General features: G+C 38.6%; 1 protein-coding gene across 1 annotated transcript in view; it reads left to right on the top strand.

The window, feature by feature from the left end:
• The window catches only part of LOC132885533 (titin-like), a 978,782-nt gene that overhangs the window by 95,751 nt on the left and 863,187 nt on the right, over positions 1–19,844 (top strand). The window contains 4 exon segments of the mRNA XM_060920287.1: positions 4,594–4,860; positions 5,785–6,054; positions 11,690–11,956; positions 12,872–13,141. Of these exon segments, the coding sequence (XP_060776270.1) occupies positions 4,594–4,860; positions 5,785–6,054; positions 11,690–11,956; positions 12,872–13,141 (1,074 nt within the window).

Here is a 19,844-nt window from a genome sequence, read left to right on the forward strand (position 1 = left end):
TAGTCGCCATATTTGTGACCGTCAAAATGGCGGCATAAATATTGTCGCTATGGAAACAATGACGTAGGCTGAAATCCTCTATAGACCTCCCTCAGCTGTTAAGGATGCTCTCTCCTCTCTCTCATCTGTTCTAGCTGATCTTCTGTTAAAAGAAATCATACTGCTGGGTGATCTAAACTGGGATTGGTTGTCATCACTCTCAAACCAGTTCAAAGCATATTGTGATTCAGTGGACTTAACTCAAATCATAAATGCACCCACACGACTAAATATTAAAAATCCCAGTAAATCCACCTTAATTGATGTTGTTTTAACAAACAAACCCCATAAATTCACCCACATAGGAATTTTTCCTGATGATATCAGTGATCATTGTGCCGTTGCAGCAATTAGGAACTGTAAAATCCCAAAAGTAAAACCAAGAATTATAAGAGAGAGGAGTTTTAAGAACTTTGATATTCAAGGGTTCCTTCATGACATGTTTGCATGTGATTGGGCTAAGTTATTTTTAATTCCAGATGTGGACACTGCATGGCAGTATTTTCACATACTGATTTTAGAGGTCGTGAATAAACATGCTCCTTTTAGGAAATACAGAGTGAAGGGTCGAGACAATCCCTGGATTAGTGAAGAGTTGTCTCAACTCTTTCTTGAAAGAAATCTAGCTTGGGCCAAAGCAAGAAAAACTGATCAAGATAGGGGTTGGATTGCCTTCAGGACCTTACAAAACAGGTGTACTACACTTGTCTGTAAAGCAAAATCTGAATTTTATCTTAATGAAATAACAAGTAATTTAAACAATCCAGTTAAGTTTTGGAAAGCCATTAAGTCACTTTGTCCAACCTCTGCACCTAATAGTTTCCCTAATCAATTAACATTAAATGATAAAAATGTCACTGATCGAACAGAGATTGCGAACTGTTTTAATAAACACTTTATTTCAGCTGGAACTATTTTTCATGATGTTTCTGGACAGAACAGTTCTAATGTTTTCCATTCAGGGCATGAAACTAGACATAGGTTCAATTTTAGTCCAATCTCAAGATATGAAGTTTTGGTGGCTTTAAAAAAGCTTGACACAAAGAAGTCCGCTGGGCCAGATGAAATTGAGCCCATATTTTTGAAACATGCAGCTGAAATCATTGCAGAGCCATTGACTTTTATATTTTAAATTTGTCACTGGAACAGAACGTTGTGCCTGAAGTATGGAAATCAGCTCTGGTTCTGCCCCTTTTAAAAGGGGGTGAGCCATCTAAACTAGACAATTACCGTTCAATTTCTAAGCTATCTGTGATGGCTAAGATTCTGGAAACTATTGAGTGAACAGTTAAAAGAGCTTTTAGTTAATAACAATATTTTGTCTGTCATTCAGTCTGGTTTCCGTAAAAATCATAGTAGTGTTACTGCTACCATGAAAGTATTAAATGATATAATCAGCGCTCTAGATAGTAGAAAATCATGTGCTGCATTATTCATCGATTTAACTAAAGCTTTTGATACTGTTAATCATAATATTTTGTCATGACTGATTAATATTGGTTTCTCTGAAGCAGCGCTAGGCTGGGTTAGAAACTACCTAGATAATAGATGTCAACGTGTTCAACTAAATGGGTACCTTTCCAAGAAGCTTACTGTTAAATCTGGTGTCCCACAGGGCTCCGTACTGGGGCCCTTGTTGTTCACAATATATATTAACAATCTCAGTAAAGAGCTTATGAATGTAAATATGCATCTGTATGCAGATGATACTATAATTTACTGTTCTGCTGCATCACCAGCTGAGACCATCTTAAAGCTGCAAGAAGCATTCACTGTGGTACAACGAAATCTAAATTCCTTGAAATTAATTCTTAACAATAAGAAAACAAATTTCATGTTCTTTTCTAGAACCCATAAGCTGGGATCTTCCCTGCCTCAATTATGCACTTTGCAGGGTAAATCAATTGAACTAGTCTCCTCGTATAGATATCTGGGTTTTATGTTGGAGGAAGATCTATCCTTTAAATTGCATGTTGAGAGTTTACTTTGTAGACTGAAATTAAAGTTGGGTTTTTTCTTTAGAAATAAATCTTGCTTTACTCAACAAGCAAGGAAAAGATTGGTTGAATCTACTTTTCTGCCAGTCTTGGATTATGGGGACGTATTTTATAGACATACCTCTAAAGCACTGCTACAGTCCTTAGACTCTGTGTATCATTCTGCGTTAAGATTTATCACTCAAGCGAGTTACTCCACCCATCACTGTGCCTTGTATGAAATGGTTGGTTGGTCCTCACTCTTTATGAGAAGACATAAACATTGGTTAATTTTTGTGTACAAAGCAATAATTGGCCAACTTCCTTCTTATATATCTGTTCTTTTAATACCTAGTACATCTCAGTACAATCTACGGTCAAGTAGCTATATCTTGTATGATGTCGTGCAGATTGCCTTTGCTTGTAGTGCTCCAACAGCATGGAATGAGCTACAGAGACAACTAAAACTTGAGGTTTTGATTTCACTTGTTGATTTCAAAGCTTGTCTTAATCGAGTGTATCAGTCAGTCTGTTCTTGTTTTTTAAATTTTCCATTTGCTTTGTTTCTGTTTTAAATTTTCTTGTTTGTTTTGTTTTGTTCTGTGAGTGTGATGATTGTTATTCTGTTCTTAATCCGGTTTTTGTGTGCTGCCTTCTTGGCCAGGGTAAAAGAGGTTTTAATCTCAATGTGATTTTTTTTTTTTTTTTATCCCTGGTAAAATAAAGGAATAATAATAATAATAATATAAATGTGTTGGGGAGGTACAGTGTGTGGTCGTCGAAAATGTGTTCTGATATATGTTCTTCACAGAAAATGAGCCAAGGCCAATGAGTCTGAGTTTTAAAAAAAATAATTAATCGTATCATTGTTCCTTTGATTTAAAAAAAAAAAAAAATGAAAACGTGTCCCACAGACCTGAACACCAGACAAGGGTTACTGATGAAAAAAAAAAATGACCACCACACACACACACACACACACACACACACAGAATTATCTCCTAACCGGATTCCATACACTGACATAACCACACTATAAAATCATCTCTACCCTGCTGTATGAAATGCTTATCAAACATGCAGAAACATCTAAGAACATTTATTGGACTTCTCTGTATCTGTTTTCACAAGCTGTTGAATTTTGTGATGCCTGTTTGCTTGTTTATCTTAAACATGTTGCCTTGTGTCTGTCAGCCAGGGATTTGGGGTCGAGTTCCACAATATGGGAGCTAAAAGGAAGCTCTGAGCGAACTGACCTGTCTGTCTGTCTATCATTTTTTAGATGTAGAAGAAAGCTGCTAATGTGATTTAATTATTATATTTTAACAAGTAGCGATGTTTTATTTAGTCATGCTATTACTATTATTGAAAAGTTTGTTCTCTTATGTCTGCTGTCCTTTATGTCCACTTATGTCCGACATCCATGTATGTCTCCCCTTTTTTTTTTTTTTTTTGTTGTAAGCCCTGGGTATTACTGTCAATCAGATTCCTTGTACGTACAAGAACTAAGTCTTCCATCATCTGAGGCATTTCTTTATTTCTTATGGCTAAGTGCAGACAGATCGATCTGTCCTCTGATGATACAGTGGCGTTTCTTTCATCATTAACTGCATGGTTTGTTTTATTTCTCTTAATGTGTTGGTCTGTGGTGGCTCACTTTGTTTCTTTTTTTATTGTCTTTAATTATTGCGAAAATAGAAACTGACTGATTTTCAGAAAATATTCTCAATGGTATTCTTTGTCCCCGACATGGTGAGGATGTGCTTTGAGAGAGATTAGAGGTGTATTTTTAGAGACTTTGACCCATATTTTGAGCCCGACACAACATTTTACAGACTGTGAGAACTGATCCCATCCTGTGGAATGTAGGGAATTACAACTTAATGTGTAAATCACTGCTTACACGCATAATACTACATATTAAATTATTCAGCTCCAACATAACTGCATGTCGGCTACTTGTTCCTGAGAAGCCCACAGCATTTTTAATGAGCTTTAGTTAGTTAGTTAGTTAGATAGATAGACAGACAGACAGACATACCAGTTACTTCACCTGTATCTAGGTATTCATATTTATTGCTCCAAAAACTATTTGCAGCTTACATTCCCCTTGTTTAGGAAATAGGAATCTGTTACATTACTGCTGTAAAGTAATTTCACACTTTCATAGATGGGAAATAATGAGGGACTGATGGACTTTGTGTGAATAAGGTAGAGTGGGAGATACAGATTTCTGCTGTGTTCATATAATTTTAGTGGTGTGTGTGTGTGTGTGTGTGCGCGCGCGCGCGCGCACGTCTATCTGTCTGTCTGTCTGCTTATGTCAGGCAGCAACACGACTCACTTTTATTGACATTTGGGCAAAATACAAGTGTTCAAAAGGGGGAAAAAAAGGCATAACATTTCCAATACATCTTCTGATAAAGACTGTATGTGTAGTGTTGCATTTTGTGTTCCACTTTTCCAAAATCATTTTACAGGGCGCATCATCACAGAGACAGTAATACTGTGTTTCACTGTAGAAGTGATTAGTGCGGTAAAGACTTCACACCCTGAGCTTGTGTTTCATTTCTAACAGAAAAACCTAAACCTGAACTCAGATCAGACCTTAAAGGAGCTGCACTGACAGGAAACTCAGTGACTCTGTACTGTACACTGAAGCCGCAGTCTGCTGGATGGAAGTTTTACTGGATCACATCCACACAGAGCTCTGAGACTGAATCACACGACTACACCATCAGATCAGTTCGAGTCTCTGATGGAGGTCAGTACTGGTGCAGAGCTGAAAGAGGAGACCCAGTCTACTACACACACTACAGTGATGCACTCTGGGTAAATGTTATTGGTGAGTAAGAGGCTTTCTGTTAAATGATTCTGTACAACACTGAACATATAAACACCATGTGAACAGTGTCACAATACAGCAATATTTAGACAACGACATACAGAGAACTCTTTTAACTAACTGATGTTATGAAAGTTATTAAAGAGAGACAGTGTGATCACGGCTGAGCAGCGCTGGTGTGAGGTGAACTGGTGACACAACACTAGTTTAGATTTGGGAGAAAATGTCACCAACAAAACCTGTAAAACTCTTTTAACAAGCAGCTCAGAGGCTGTAAAAGGGGCTTCATAAAGTTACTGCTTCAGAAACATCAACATGCTCAAGTCGAGACCTGCCTGAGTGTGAATGAGTGAAGAGGACGAGGGTCGAACTTTTATACTGAACCCCTGAGTGTAAGAGGCTGTAGAATCTGAAAGAATGAGAGAGATGAGAGAGTGAGTGTGTATGAGGGGTTATGATGTGATCACAGGTGTGTGGTGATGAGTAAGGGTGGGTATTACAGAGCTATGGTTTTCTTTTATGTTAAATATACCTGTTAACAGGGTAAACAAATGATCCTGTCAGTTATTTCGAGCATTATTGTGAATCTTTTCCCTTTAGTTTCTTGTTCCCTTGCTGACACTCAGTGTTCCTAATGATGAATAATCAGGAAAACAGGAGAGCAAACACACTGTCATTCAGACATCAATCAATAGTGAAAAAGATCTACATTTTCACTACATTAATCTGATTAATTTCAAATTGTGATCTACATTTAATTCATTAGTAGAGATTGTTAAAATGACTCAGTCCACCTCTGACAGAGTTTAATCATTTACATGTGAGCAGATTTACTGTATTCAGTTTAAAATGTTACTCTTCATTTAAATAATGGTGTTGGGAATTAATTCATACATAAAAACAGTAGTATTTATTTTTCCACAGAGAGTCCTAAACCTGTGGTGATTATAAAGCCTGATAAGGAGGTGTTCAGAGGAGAGAGAGTGACTTTCAGATGTGAGATACAGAGAGGAAGAGACACTGAGTGGACATACAGCTGGAAGAGGAATGATTACACACACTCATCCAGAACAACACAGGAGTTTAGTCTTTATTCAGCAGGAAATGATGTCAGCGGTAAATACACTTGCAGTGGGAGGAGAAGTGACTCTCAGAGCTCAGAGACCAGTGATGCTGTTACACTGACTGTATCAGGTGTGTTTTATCTCACATATTGTCAATTTCATTCATATTTTATATTGTATACATGCATTTTTCACATGTGACAGAGGACTCTATCACGGACCACTACAGCGTTTCATCTTAACCCTTGTGTGGTTTTCATATTTTTGTTCCTCAGCCAGTGTTTGTGGGTCTGGTGGAGCCGCTGCATTTTGGTGTTTTAAATTCAACACAAACAATTTTACATTAAATACTTAACCGATGTTTACTTCACCCCAATTACAAGCAATATAAACAGCATATATGGTCAATATTTGCCCTTTGCCTTTGTTAGATTACATTTATTTAAAAAAAAGTGCTCCTCAGGGGCGGCACGGTGGTGTAGCGGTTAGCGCTGTCGCCTCACAGCAAGAAGGTCCGGGTTCGAGCCCCGGGGCCGGCGAGGGCCTTTCTGTGTGGAGTTTGCATGTTCTCCCCGTGTGCGCGTGGGTTTCCTCCGGGTGCTCCGGTTTCCCCCACAGTCCAAAGACATGCAGGTTAGGTTAACTGGTGACTCTAAATTGACCGTAGGTGTGAATGTGAGTGTGAATGGTTGTCTGTGTCTGTGTCAGCCCTGTGATGACCTGGCGACTTGTCCAGGGTGTACCCCGCCTTTCGCCCGTAGTCAGCTGGGATAGGCTCCAGCTTGCCTGCGACCCTGTAGAACAGGATAAAGCGGCTACAGATAATGAGATGAGATGAAAGTGCTCCTCATTTTTTGCTTGTTTTTCAATAAAATGTAATTTTCCAAAAAGAAATTCAATTATAGTCAAGATATGAGTGGAAAAAATACATTTATCGTCAAATTTACAAATGGAGCAAGGTTTTTCATCACAACTGATTTTTATTTCTTTGAATTTCATTAGAAATTTAACCCATTCAGTTCAGTTTACACAACACAAGCTGAACACATACAGTAACCATGTCAGTCTGTACAACACATCATCCCCATGCTCGTCTTCGTTTTGGGACTGGCTGATGCTCCGTCTCATCCTCTTCTTCAAAGTCACTGTCAGACTCTGAATTTTCAGAAATGTGATCCTCACGTTCTGAAACTTCTTCCTCTGCACAATCATCAAAAGCTTCTCTCTCTTCCAAAATCATTTGCAAGGCCATCTGAGCAGAGAATCTTTTGGCCATCTTGATCAGTTGTGATAAGGAACCACACTGGAAAAGCTGTATTTATTGTGTCCCGCCCCCAATTTACAGGAACCTCTGTCTTGGTTCCCACAAGTCAGAGGGTTAAATGTGCAGGAATGTGAGAGCAGACAGGTGTCGGTGCTTGAACGGCAGGGGCAGAAACACAAACTCCTATATATATACACACACACACACACACACACACTGTAAGAGCCATTCTTTTCATTTTAGTGTTATTATAAGAGCTCCTGAAAATCTTTGTTACTTTAGATATGGATTAGACTTTGTGTTTCAAACTGACATTAATACATATAAATGTATTGTGTTAGTGTGTTGTCATGATTGTCCCCCTGTTGGTGGCGGCAATACTTTCTATTTAAGCTGGTGTGGTGATGCAGCCTAGAGGCTGTAGGGGTGCAACGCGCAACAGTCATTGACCGTGAGGGTGATTATGACCGAGCGCGTGCGCGCGACTGTGCCTGAACGTCAGCCTGTTGCGTCAAGCCAGCTCACTGAAACAAACAGAGAACTTTTCTTGTTTTATATTTTTACAAGTTTGTTACCCCTCTTTTGTTTAATAAACAACTCATCGTAAAGGAAAAACGTATCCTCATCCTTTCATGCGTCAGACTCCTGCACCCTTTACAACCAAGGAAGTGAACAAAATGGGAAAAGTTTAAAGATCTATGGGAACAAAGGAAAATGGAAAACTTAACCTGTTTTAATAGACTGGTACCCAAATTCAAAAAAGTGCTTATTTAAGGAGTTAAAGGTATTTTTGAGACAAAGTCGGCAAACAGTCTTATTTTGTCAATTTGGGTGTGCCGAATTCAAATCTGCAATATGCCGATCTCTATCTGACCTCTGTTGACCTCTAGAGGTCATTGAACTTTGGGCCTGTAAACGTCTCCGCTGAACCCAGTTTCTCAGCTTTCTAAGGAATGAAATGTACTAAAATGATTAATGAAGTTAGCAAATGGCCTTGTTTGTTAAATGTTTGGGTGCTGAATTCATTTTTCATTTGTAAAACGACATATGACTTCTGATAACCTCAAGGTCATTAAACTTGGCCTATAGGCCTATGCATTTAACGGCATTTTTAAACTGACTTTACTCCCCCAAAAAGAATATGAACAGACAAAAAACAAATAGAAAGGAACAAATACAACATTAAATGCCAGTCCATGTACATGTGACTTACTTTTCACAATGAGAATGCCTAGGCGATCACCTTACATAACATTGCATTACATTTAGCGGTTATTGTTTATACAAAGCTACTGAAAAAAGGACAGATTCAGCAGCATACAAAATGTGGGGGCATACAGGGTATACAGGTTAATCAGGGTTAGTATATATGAGAGTTTTTTTCTTTTTGTTTTGTTTTAAACGGGGTAAAGCCTTTACAAAAAACAAACAAAGAAAAAAAACTCTCATATATACTAACCCTGATTAACCTGTATACCCTGTATGCCCCCACATTTTGTATGCTGCTGAATCTGTCCTTTATTCAGTAGCTTTGTATAAACAATAACTGCTAAATGTAATGCAATGTTATGTAAGGTGATCGCCTAGGCATTCTCATTGTGAAAAGTAAGTCACATGTACATGGACTGGCATTTAATGTTGTATTTGTTCCTTTCTATTTGTTTTTTGTCTGTTCATATTCTTTTTGGGGGAGTAAAGTCAGTTTAAAAATGCCGTTAAATGCATAGGCCTACTGTATAGGCCAAGTTTAATGACCTTGAGGTTATCAGAGGTCATATGTTGTTTTACAAATGAAAAATGAATTCAGCACCCAAACATTTAACAAACAAGGCCATTTGCTAACTTCATTAATCATTTTAGTACATTTCATTCCTTAGAAAGCTGAGAAACTGGGTTCAGCTGAGACGTTTACAGGCCCAAAGTTCAATGACCTCTAGTGGTCAACAGAGGTCAGATAGAGCTCGGCATATTGCAGATTTGAATTCGGCACACCCATATTGACAAAATAAGACTGTTTGCCGACTTTGTCTCAAAAATACCTTTGGGTGTCACAATTCTGGATTTTGGTACCAGTCTATAATCACTACACACACTAACAGCAGACCCAGACAGGAGGAGGACAGAGTGAAGGTACACATTTTTATTCGCCCCGGGTCCAGTGGACCTGAACATCCTGTATGTAATATAAATGTGTTGGGGGGGGTACAGTGTGTGTGTGTGTGTGTGGGGGGGGGGGGGGGGGGTGTACAGTGTGTGGTCATTGAAAAAGTGTTCTGATACATGTTCTTCACAGAAAATGAGCCAAGGCCAATGAGCCTGAGATTAAAAAAATAATTAATCGTATCATTGTTCCTTAGATTAAAAAAAAAAAATATCAAAACGTGTCCCACAGACCCAAACACCAGACAAGGGTTAATGATGGAAAAAACAAAAATCCCCCCCCCCCCACACACAGAATTATCTCCTCACTGGATTCCATACACTGACATAATCACACTATAAAATCATCTCTACCCTGCTGTATGAAATGCTTATCAAACATGCAGAAAAATCTAAGAACATTTATTGGACTTCTCTGTATCTGTTTTCACAAGCTGTTGAATTTTGTGATGCCTGTTTGCTTGTTTATTTTAAACAACATGTTGCCTTGTGTCTGTCAGCCAGGGATTTGGGGTTGAGTTCCACAATATGGGAGCTAAAAGGAAGCTCTGAGCAAATTGACAAGTTTATATATATATATATATATATATATATATATATATATTATATATATATATATATATATATATATATATATATATATATATATATAATTTTTTTTTTTAAATATGTAGTAGGAAGCTGCTAATGTGATTTAATTATTATATTTTAACAAGTGACAGTGTTTTATTTTGTCATACTATTAATGTTAATTAGTGTAGTTAATTAGTGTCGATAGCCGTCTGTTTTAATTCCGGTTTCATCCTCATCATGTTGGCAGTCATTGTTAGTGGCTCATTCCTAGAATAAGGAGATTATTCAATTTCACCATTTTTGGACATCAGCCGTTCTTCTCTAGTAGAGTGCTGATGAACTGGTGCTGGAGACGTTTCTGTGCAGTTGAAAAGTTTGTTCTCTTATGTCTGCTGTCCTTTATGTCCACTTATGTCCGACATCCATGTATGTGTTTGTTTGTTTTTTTGTAAACGATGAGTATTACTATCAATCAGATTCCTTGTCCATACAAGCACTAAGTCTTCCATCATCTGAGGCATTTCTTTATTTCTTATGGCTAAGTGCAGACAGATCGATCTGTCCTCTGATGATACAGTGGCGTTTCTTTTGTCATTAACTGCATGGTTTGTTTTATTTCTCTTAATGTGTTGGTCTGTGTTGGCTCACTTTGTTTCTTTTTTTATTGTCTTTAATTATTGCGAAAATAGAAACTGAATGATTTTCAGAAAATATTCTCAATGGTATTCTTTGTCCCTGACATGGTGAGGATGTGGTTTGATAGAGATTAGAGGTGTATTTTAGAGGCTTTGACCCATACTTTGAGCCCAACACAACATTTTACAGACTGTGAGAACTGATCCCATCCTGTGGAATGTAGGGAATTACAGCTTAATGTGTAAATCACTGCTTACACGCATAATGCTACATATTAAATTATTCAGCTCCAACATAACTGCATGTCGGCTACTTGTTCCTGAGAAGCCCACAGCATTTTTAATGAGCTTTAGTTAGTTAGTTAGACAGACAGACAGACAGACAGACAGACAGACAGACAGACCAGTTACTTCACCTGTATCTAGGTATTCATATTTATTGCTCCAAAAACTATTTGCAGCTCACATTCCCCTTGTTTAGGAAATAGGAATCTGTTACATTACTGCTGTAAAGTAATTTCACACTTTCATAGATGAGAAATAATGAGGGACTGATGGACTGTGTGTGAATAAGGTAGAGTGGGAGATACAGATTTCTGCTGTGTTCATATAATTTTAGTGGTGTGTGTGTGTGTGCGCGCGCATGTCTATCTGTCTGCCTGCCTGCCTGTCTATGTCAGGCAGTAACACTACTCACTTTTATTGACATTTGGGCAAAATACAAGTGTTCAAAAGGGGGAAAAAAAGGCATACCATGTCCAAAACATCTTCTGATAAAGACTGTATGTGCAGTGTTGCATTTTGTGTTCCACTTTGTCAAAATCATTTTTAGTCGATACACTCATAAAAATAAAATGGTATTGAGAAGAGAAAGAGACTGAAGATCTGCATAATCACACAGCAGTTATTGTTTGACCTTCAATCTGATCACAGTGAACATTTAAATTTAATATCACTATTTTCATCCTCAACATCTGTCGAGTTTAAAATCCCAAAACAATAAAGTCATCATAAGGTGAAGTTGTTTATCTACAGGGCACGTCATCACAGAGACAGTAATACTGTGTTTCACTGTAGAAGTGATTAGTGCGGTAAAGACTTCACACCCTGAGCTTGTGTTTCATTTCTAACAGAAAAACCTAAACCTGAACTCAGATCAGGCCTTAAAGGAGCTGCACTGACAGGAAACTCAGTGACTCTGTACTGTACACTGAAGCTGCAGTCTGCTGGATGGAAGTTTTACTGGATCACATCCACACAGAGCTCTGAGACTGAATCACATGACTACACCATCAGATCAGTTCGAGTCTCTGATGGAGGTCCGTACAAGTGCAGAGCTGGAAGAGGAAACCCAGTCTACTACACACACTACAGTGATGCACTCTGGGTAAATGTTATTGGTGAGTAAGAGGCTTTCTATTAAATGATTCTGTACAACACTGAACATATAAACACCATGTGAACAGTGTCACAATACAGCAATATTTAGACAACGACATACAGAGAACTCTTTTAACTAACTGATGTTATGAAAGTTATTAAAGAGAGACAGTGTGATCACTGCTGAGCAGCGCTGGTGTGAGGTGAACTGGTGACACAACACTAGTTTAGATTTAGTAGAAAATGTCACCAACAAAACCTGTAAAACTCTTTTAACAAGCAGCTCAGAGGCTGTAAAAGGGGCTTCATAAAGTTACTGCTTCAGAAACATCAACCTGCTCGAGTCGAGACCTGCCTGAGTGTGAATGAGTGAAGAGGACGAGGGTCGAACTTTTATACTGAACCCCTGAGTGTAAGAGGCTGTAGAATCTGAAAGAATGAGAGAGTGAGTGTGTATGAGGGGTTATGACGTGATAACAGGTGTGTGGTGATGAGTAAGGGTGTGTATTACAGAGCTATTGTTTTCTTTTATATTAAATATACCTGTTAACAGGGTAAACAAATGATCCTGTCAGTTATTTCTCGCATTATTGTGAATCTTTTCCCTTTAGTTTCTTGTTCCCTTGCTGACACTCAGTGTTCCTAATGATGAATAATCAGGAAAACAGGAGAGCAAACACACTGTCATTCAGACATCAATCAATAGTGAAAAAGATCTACATTTTCACTACATTAATCTGATTAATTTCAAATTGTGATCTACATTTAATTCATTAGTAGAGATTGTTAAAATGACTCAGTCCACCTCTGACAGAGTTTAATCATTTACATGTGAGCAGATTTACTGTATTCAGTTTAAAATGTTACTCTTCATTTAAATAATGGTGTTGGGAATTAATTCATGCATAAAAACAGTAGTATTTATTTTTCCACAGAGAGTCCTAAACCTGTGGTGATTATAAAGCCTGATAAGGAGGTGTTCAGAGGAGAGAGAGTGACTTTCAGATGTGAGATACCGAGAGGAAGAGACACTGAGTGGACATACAGCTGGAAGAGGAATGATTACACACTCTTATCCCGAACAACACAGGAGTTTAGTCTTGATTCAGGGAGAAATGATGACAGCGGTAAATACACCTGCAGTGGGAGGAGAAGTGACTCTCAGCGCTCAGAGACCAGTGATGCTGTTACACTGACTGTATCAGGTGTGTTTTATCTCACATATTTCATTAACATTTGAAAGTGTTTTACATGCATTTTTCACATGTGACTGAGGACTCTATCACGGACCACTACAGCGTTTCATCTTAAGTATGAAACATTAATTCCCCCCCCCCCCCCCCCCCAAAAAAAAAAAAATACACACACACACACACACACAGAATTGGTCCCTAGTCAGATTCCATACAGTGACATAACCACACTAGAAAATCATCTCTAACCTGCTGTATGAAATGCTTATCAAACATTTTGATAATTATTATTATAACCTTTATTTAACCAGGTTTGTCCCATTGAGATCGAAGATCTCTTTTACAAGAGAGACCTGGGCAAGAATGGCAGCAAAAAAACAACAGTTCCAACACATTGTCACCTTAGACATAGACATAAAAATACAAATAAACAACTGAATTTACAAAATCAGGTCAAAATCAAATAAGACAATTTCCATTCAAATAAAACATTTGGGGCGGCACGGTGGTGTAGTGGTTAGCGCTGTCGCCTCACAGCAAGAAGGTCCGGGTTCGAGCCCCGTGGCCGGCGAGGGCCTTTCTGTGTGGAGTTTGCATGTTCTCCCCGTGTCCGCGTGGGTTTCCTCCGGGTGCTCCGGTTTCCCCCACAGTCCAAAGACATGCAGGTTAGGTTAACTGGTGACTCTAAATTGAGCGTAGGTGTGAATGTGAGTGTGAATGGTTGTCTGTGTCTATGTGTTGGCCCTGTGATGACCTGGCGACTTGTCCAGGGTGTACCCCGCCTTTCGCCCATAGTCAGCTGGGATAGGCTCCAGCTTGCCTGTGACCCTGTAGAACAGGATAAAGCGGCTAGAGATAATGAGATGAGATAAAACATTTGCACTCATGAAGCCTCGAAACAATGGGATTTATCATGGACTTAAATACATTCAGAGATACCAGATTATAGAGTTTGAGCTGTGACTGCAAATTATTCCATGTAGTTGGAGCAGAAAACCTAAAAGCTTTCTTCCCCATTTCTGTAGAACCCCATTAGGGTTCTAGGAACAGTAAAATGTAAAAAGTTCAGAGAACAAAGACTGTAGGCTCTATTATTCAGGATTAAAAGAGATGATAAATAAGATGGAATCATCTCAAGGATAGCCTTGTAGATAAAGACATACCAATGGCCGAGCCGGCGCGCATATAAAGATGGCCAATTTACTTTAGTGTATAAGACACAGTGATGAGTTAGAGCTTCACAGTTTATGATAAACCTCAGAGCGCCATGATACACACTATCCAGCATGTGGACAGTGTGTATCATGCAGAAACATCTAAGGACATTTATTGGACTTCTCTGTGTCTGTTGTCACAAGTTGTTGAATTTTGTGATGCCTGTTTGCTTGTTTAGTTTCAACAACATGTTGCCTTGTGTCTGTCAGCCAGGGATTTTGTGTCGAGTTCCACACTATGGGAGCTAAAAGGAAGCTCTGAGTGAACTGGTGTGTGTGTGTGTGTGTGTGTGTGTTTTAATTTATATGTCGAAGGAAGCTGCTATTCTGATTGAATTCTTGTATTTTTAGATGTAACAATGCTTTTTTGTCATAGTATGAATGTTAATTAGTGTGGTGCCAGTGGGGTAAAAATAAATAAATAATAAAATACCCTGACTCGAAAGCACAATACCCTTTCTCTTTAACTGACACTTTCAGCACAAACACAGGCTGGGGGATTAAACACAGAACTGCTAGAACAGTTAACTTGTCAGCTGTAAATAAGGAACAATGGATTTTCAAATCTTCCACAATTGTGAGTTTGTACAAATCTAATCACTGATCTTAATACAGACCTTCATGCAAATTTACCTCCAGGCCTGTTTGGGTTTCATCAAATCTTCTCTACCAGCTGATTGGCCCAATCGCACTGTTATCATTATACTGTTTGAGAACACAAACAATAAAAAACCCTACTTGTTCATTAATTGTTCGCTAAAAAGTGCCTGTGGAGTTGTTTTGGGAAAGATCTCTACCATCACTTCACTGGATACAAAGTCATGTGATTGAAACCTGAAAATGATTTCTTTTTTCTACATGAACACAAATTGCAGATTTAACAAAACAATTTCAACATCAGATGGAGCAAAAAAACACATGGAAAAAGTAAAAATAAAAATAAATACAACTCACTTCAGGTCAATCGTGACTTTCATAAATATGAAGATAAAATGTTCTTTATCTAAAGAGCTGCACACATACTTTCTAGAAACGTCATTCCACTGTAGCTTTTTCAGTAAATATTGAATCAGAAAGCAGAGAGAGGACAAGACTAATTCTTATTTTGTAAAGATAAAAGCAGCTCTGATCTGCTGATAATTTCATATCAACAGAAAAACCCAAAGCGACTGTGAGTGTGAATCCCCAGGCCTGTCTGGTTTTCATCAAATCTTCTGCACCTGATAATTGGGTTGATCGCACTGTCATCATTCTACTGGTTTAGAAAAAACTATTGGACTATTAATTGTTCACTAAAAAGTGCTTGTATATTTGTTTTGGAAAAGATCTCTATCATGGCTTCACTGGATACAAAGTCATGTTAATGACACCTGAAAAGGATTCATTTTTTATATATGAACACAAATGTACAGATTTTTAAAAACAAGTGAAAAACATAGTGTATTCTGTATAGAACTGCTTTAAACGTACAACCCCGATTCCAAAAAAGTTGGGACAAAGTACAAATTGTAAATAAAAATGGAATGCAATGATGTGGAAGTTTCAAAATTCCATATTTTATTCAGAATAGAACATAGATGACATATCAAATGTTTAAACTGAGAAAATGTATCATTTAAAGAGAAAAATTAGGTGATTTTTAAATTTCATGACAACACCACATCTCAAAGTTGGGACAAGGCCATGTTTACCACTGTGAGACATCCCCTTTTCTCTTTACAACAGTCTGTAAACGTCTGGGGACTGAGGAGACAAGTTGCTCAAGTTTAGGGATAGGAATGTTAACCCATTCTTGTCTAATGTAGGATTCTAGTTGCTCAACTGTCTTAGGTCTTTTTTGTCGTATCTTCCGTTTTATGATGCGCCAAATGTTTTCTATGGGTGAAAGATCTGGACTGCAGGCTGGCCAGTTCAGTACCCGGACCCTTCTTCTACGCAGCCATGATGCTGTAATTGATGCAGTATGTGGTTTGGCATTGTCATGTTGGAAAATGCAAGGTCTTCCCTGAAAGAGACGTCGTCTGGACGGGAGCATATGCTGCTCTAGAACCTGGATATACCTTTCAGCACTGATGGTATCTTTCCAGATGTGTAAGCTGCCCATGCCACACGCACTAATGCAACCCCATACCATCAGAGATGCAGGCTTCTGAACTGAGTGCTGATAACAACTTGGGTCGTCTTTCTCCTCTTTAGTCCGAATGACACGGCGTCCCTGATTTCCATAAAGAACTTCAAATTTTGATTTGTCTGACCACAGAACAGTTTTCCACTTTGCCACAGTCCATTTTAAATGAGCCTTGGCCCAGAGAAGACGTCTGCGCTTCTGGATCATGTTTAGATATGGCTTCTTCTTTGAACTATAGCGTTTTAGCTGGCAACGGCGGATGGCACGGTGAATTGTGTTCACAGATAATGTTCTCTGGAAATATTCCTGAGCCCATTTTGTGATTTCCAATACAGAAGCATGCCTGTATGTGATGCAGTGCCGTCTAAGGGCCCGAAGATCACGGGCACCCAGTATGGTTTTCCGGCCTTGACCCTTGCGCAGAGATTCTTCCAGATTCTCTGAATCTTTTGATGATATTATGCACTGTAGATGATATGTTCAAACTCTTTGCAATTTTACACTGTCGAATTCCTTTCTGATACTGGTCCACTATTTGTCGGCGCAGAATTAGGGGGATTGGTGATCCTCTTCCCATCTTTACTTCTGAGAGCCGCTGCCACTCCAAGATGCTCTTTTTATACCCAGTCATGTTAATAACCTATTGCCAATTGACCTAATGAGTTGCAGTTTGGTCCTCCGGCTGTTCCTTTTTTGTACCTTTAACTTTTCCAGCCTCTTATTGCCCCTGTCCCAACTTTTTTGAGATGTTGCTGTCATGAAATTTCAAATGAGCCAGTATTTGGCATGAAATTTCAAAATGTCGCACTTTCGACATTTGATATGTTGTCTGTGTTCTATTGTGAATACAATATCGGTTTTTGAGATTTGTAAATTATTGCATTCCATTTTTATTTACAATTTGTACTTTGTCCTAACTTTTTTGGAATCGGGGTTGTACACGTAATGTGGGTTTGCCGATTTCTCTGATAAACATAAAGTACATCAGATCCTTTATTAAAGAAAACAAGTTTAGCTCATGTTTACGAGTTACATGAACTAAAGGCACAGTACCTTATTGTAATAAAACTTCACTTCAATATAAAACTTCAGCCACAGTCAGGAGGTTAGAGATGCAGGAATGAAGTGTTTAGGTGTTTGAATTGTAAACGTATTCTGCAGGTAAACTGAAGTGACGGAGCTCTTTTTGAGATGATAGAACATATTCTTACAAATATTAAACATGTGAAACAACAGTGAGAGATTGCCTTCATTATTTATGATTTTGAAATTTGGAAAAAAAAAATTCTACTTCTGTTTTATTTTGAATAATATCCACTAAAAGAGTAATGTGTATGAAAAGAATGTGTCATTATCACACAGCATCTGGGTTTGTGTTCATCAGGAAGAAAGAAGTCATTCACTTGTGTAAATCATCTCATTCACTTCTGAAGTTATTTACTAATTAAACCACACAATGCTGATGAATAGAAGAATCACGTCATGTTTGGACCTGCTATTGGTCTAATCTTTGGTCAGGTTCTCTTCCAGCAAATAAATGTGAAGATGATGAATTTAACTTACTATACTACACTAATAAAGTAATACCACTGTAGAAAAAATATATTTAGTCCTAGTTATTGTTTAACTGAGACCAGGATTATCACAGGCAGGGCCGTCGACAGGGGGGGACAACCGGGTATTTTGTCCCGGGCCCAGGCATGAGGGGGGGCCCAGAACTGGTCCCTCATGAAGATGCCATTAATCATTCTGTTTCATTTCAAAATGTGTTGATTTGGGGGAGAAAAATGTGCTATATTTGCATTCAATGAATGATTTCTGGTTCTTTTGCCTTTATTGTCTTCGAAAATAGATTCAAGAACCCACCTACCACTCCTAATGCAGAAATGGTTTGGTCTTTGATTAAGGCGCCAAATAACACGGCACTATAGAGATCTTGCAGTCACGTGACCGGAAAGTACACAACCGCCATCGTGTCGGTCAAAAACACCGCTGAATACTGCTGCACTCGTGTACAGAATGGATCAATTTCAACCGACGGACTACACGGCTCATTTTTCTAATGAACAGATAACTAGATACATGTCTAAAATAAACGATCTACAGATTTGTGACCCTTATGGCTTTCCAGGCGGAGTTTTCACGACCGGATGTTGAACTGCCAGCGGAATACCCGGACGTGTATAATTACCTCATTAACTTTCCCTCGCTGTTCAGTGGTGAAGCACTGCGTGCTTATAAATCTCTGCACAGTTATCTTTACAGAAATTCAGGATTTGTCAGCGACTCAGATGTGGCATCTTGTAAACAAAATAATCCTCACTGGATGGGTAAGTCACTTAAGTATTGAGTATAGCACTGACCAGCCGATTATAGAATAGAATAAGGTAATTCCAAATCGTCCGTGTTGTTTACATGGATCTGGCGTTGGAGAGGTAGAGGCTTGGCAGTGGAGATTTGAGTGGCTGTTTGTATGTGTATATGTATGTGGCAATCGTATCCAAATGTTTTAGGCACGCTTGCTGAGCTGCGCTGAGCTGGACTCCGGTTAGCTGAAAGCCCGTGGAATGCTGCCTCTTGTTAATTAAACCTTATTTTGTTGGAAATCATCCCGTGTAGATACGACGGCATGTGAAATTGCCAGCTAGATAGAGTTTAATGTAACGAATGGGCTATAAATGGGGTGTTTTGAGGTTAGTCTGTTGCAAAACATTAAACTTTCGCTTAGACTGGATACTCTTCAAACAATTCCCTTGCTCAAGTGAAAAATGATAGGCCTGTATGAAAAGCGCAATTAATAAAAGTAGCCTAATAAGCCCTAAATGAATAAAACAACCGCTGTTTTATTGTTGTTGCTGACACGTTAAGATTTTGAAATCTTCTCGGTCCAGTTCTATATCCAGGGAACGTTGTAATCCTTTTGGTTTATCCGTAATAAACGTGTCAGCCCCCAGGTCAGATAGGCTAATGTTACGTGGTTGGGAGGGTGTCAATTTTTTTTTGTAACATTCTAAATCAAGTACGGAAAGGACGTTTATGAAAAACAAGACAAAAAAATACACTGAAAAACTCACTGTACACATCACTAGTGGTGATGCTTCTATGTTCAGATTTTGGGAAAGCCATAACTCCGTTCTCATTGAGGCCCAGTTCCATCCCGTAAACAATCATTTTGGTTTATTAACTACCTGCGCTCAAACACGTCACAGGAGAGGCTCAATGGGCTGGCTATGCTCCCTATAGAGTGCGAACTTGCAAAGAAGCTGGACTTCAATGACCTTATTGACGACTTTGCCACAGCAAAAGTCCGGCGCATTGCATTTCGCACCTGAATAGTTGCAGACTAAGGAAATGTTCAAACTGTAAATATGTT

The sequence above is a fragment of the Neoarius graeffei genome, chromosome 1, assembly GCF_027579695.1.
Source record: "Neoarius graeffei isolate fNeoGra1 chromosome 1, fNeoGra1.pri, whole genome shotgun sequence".
NCBI lineage: Eukaryota > Metazoa > Chordata > Actinopteri > Siluriformes > Ariidae > Neoarius > Neoarius graeffei.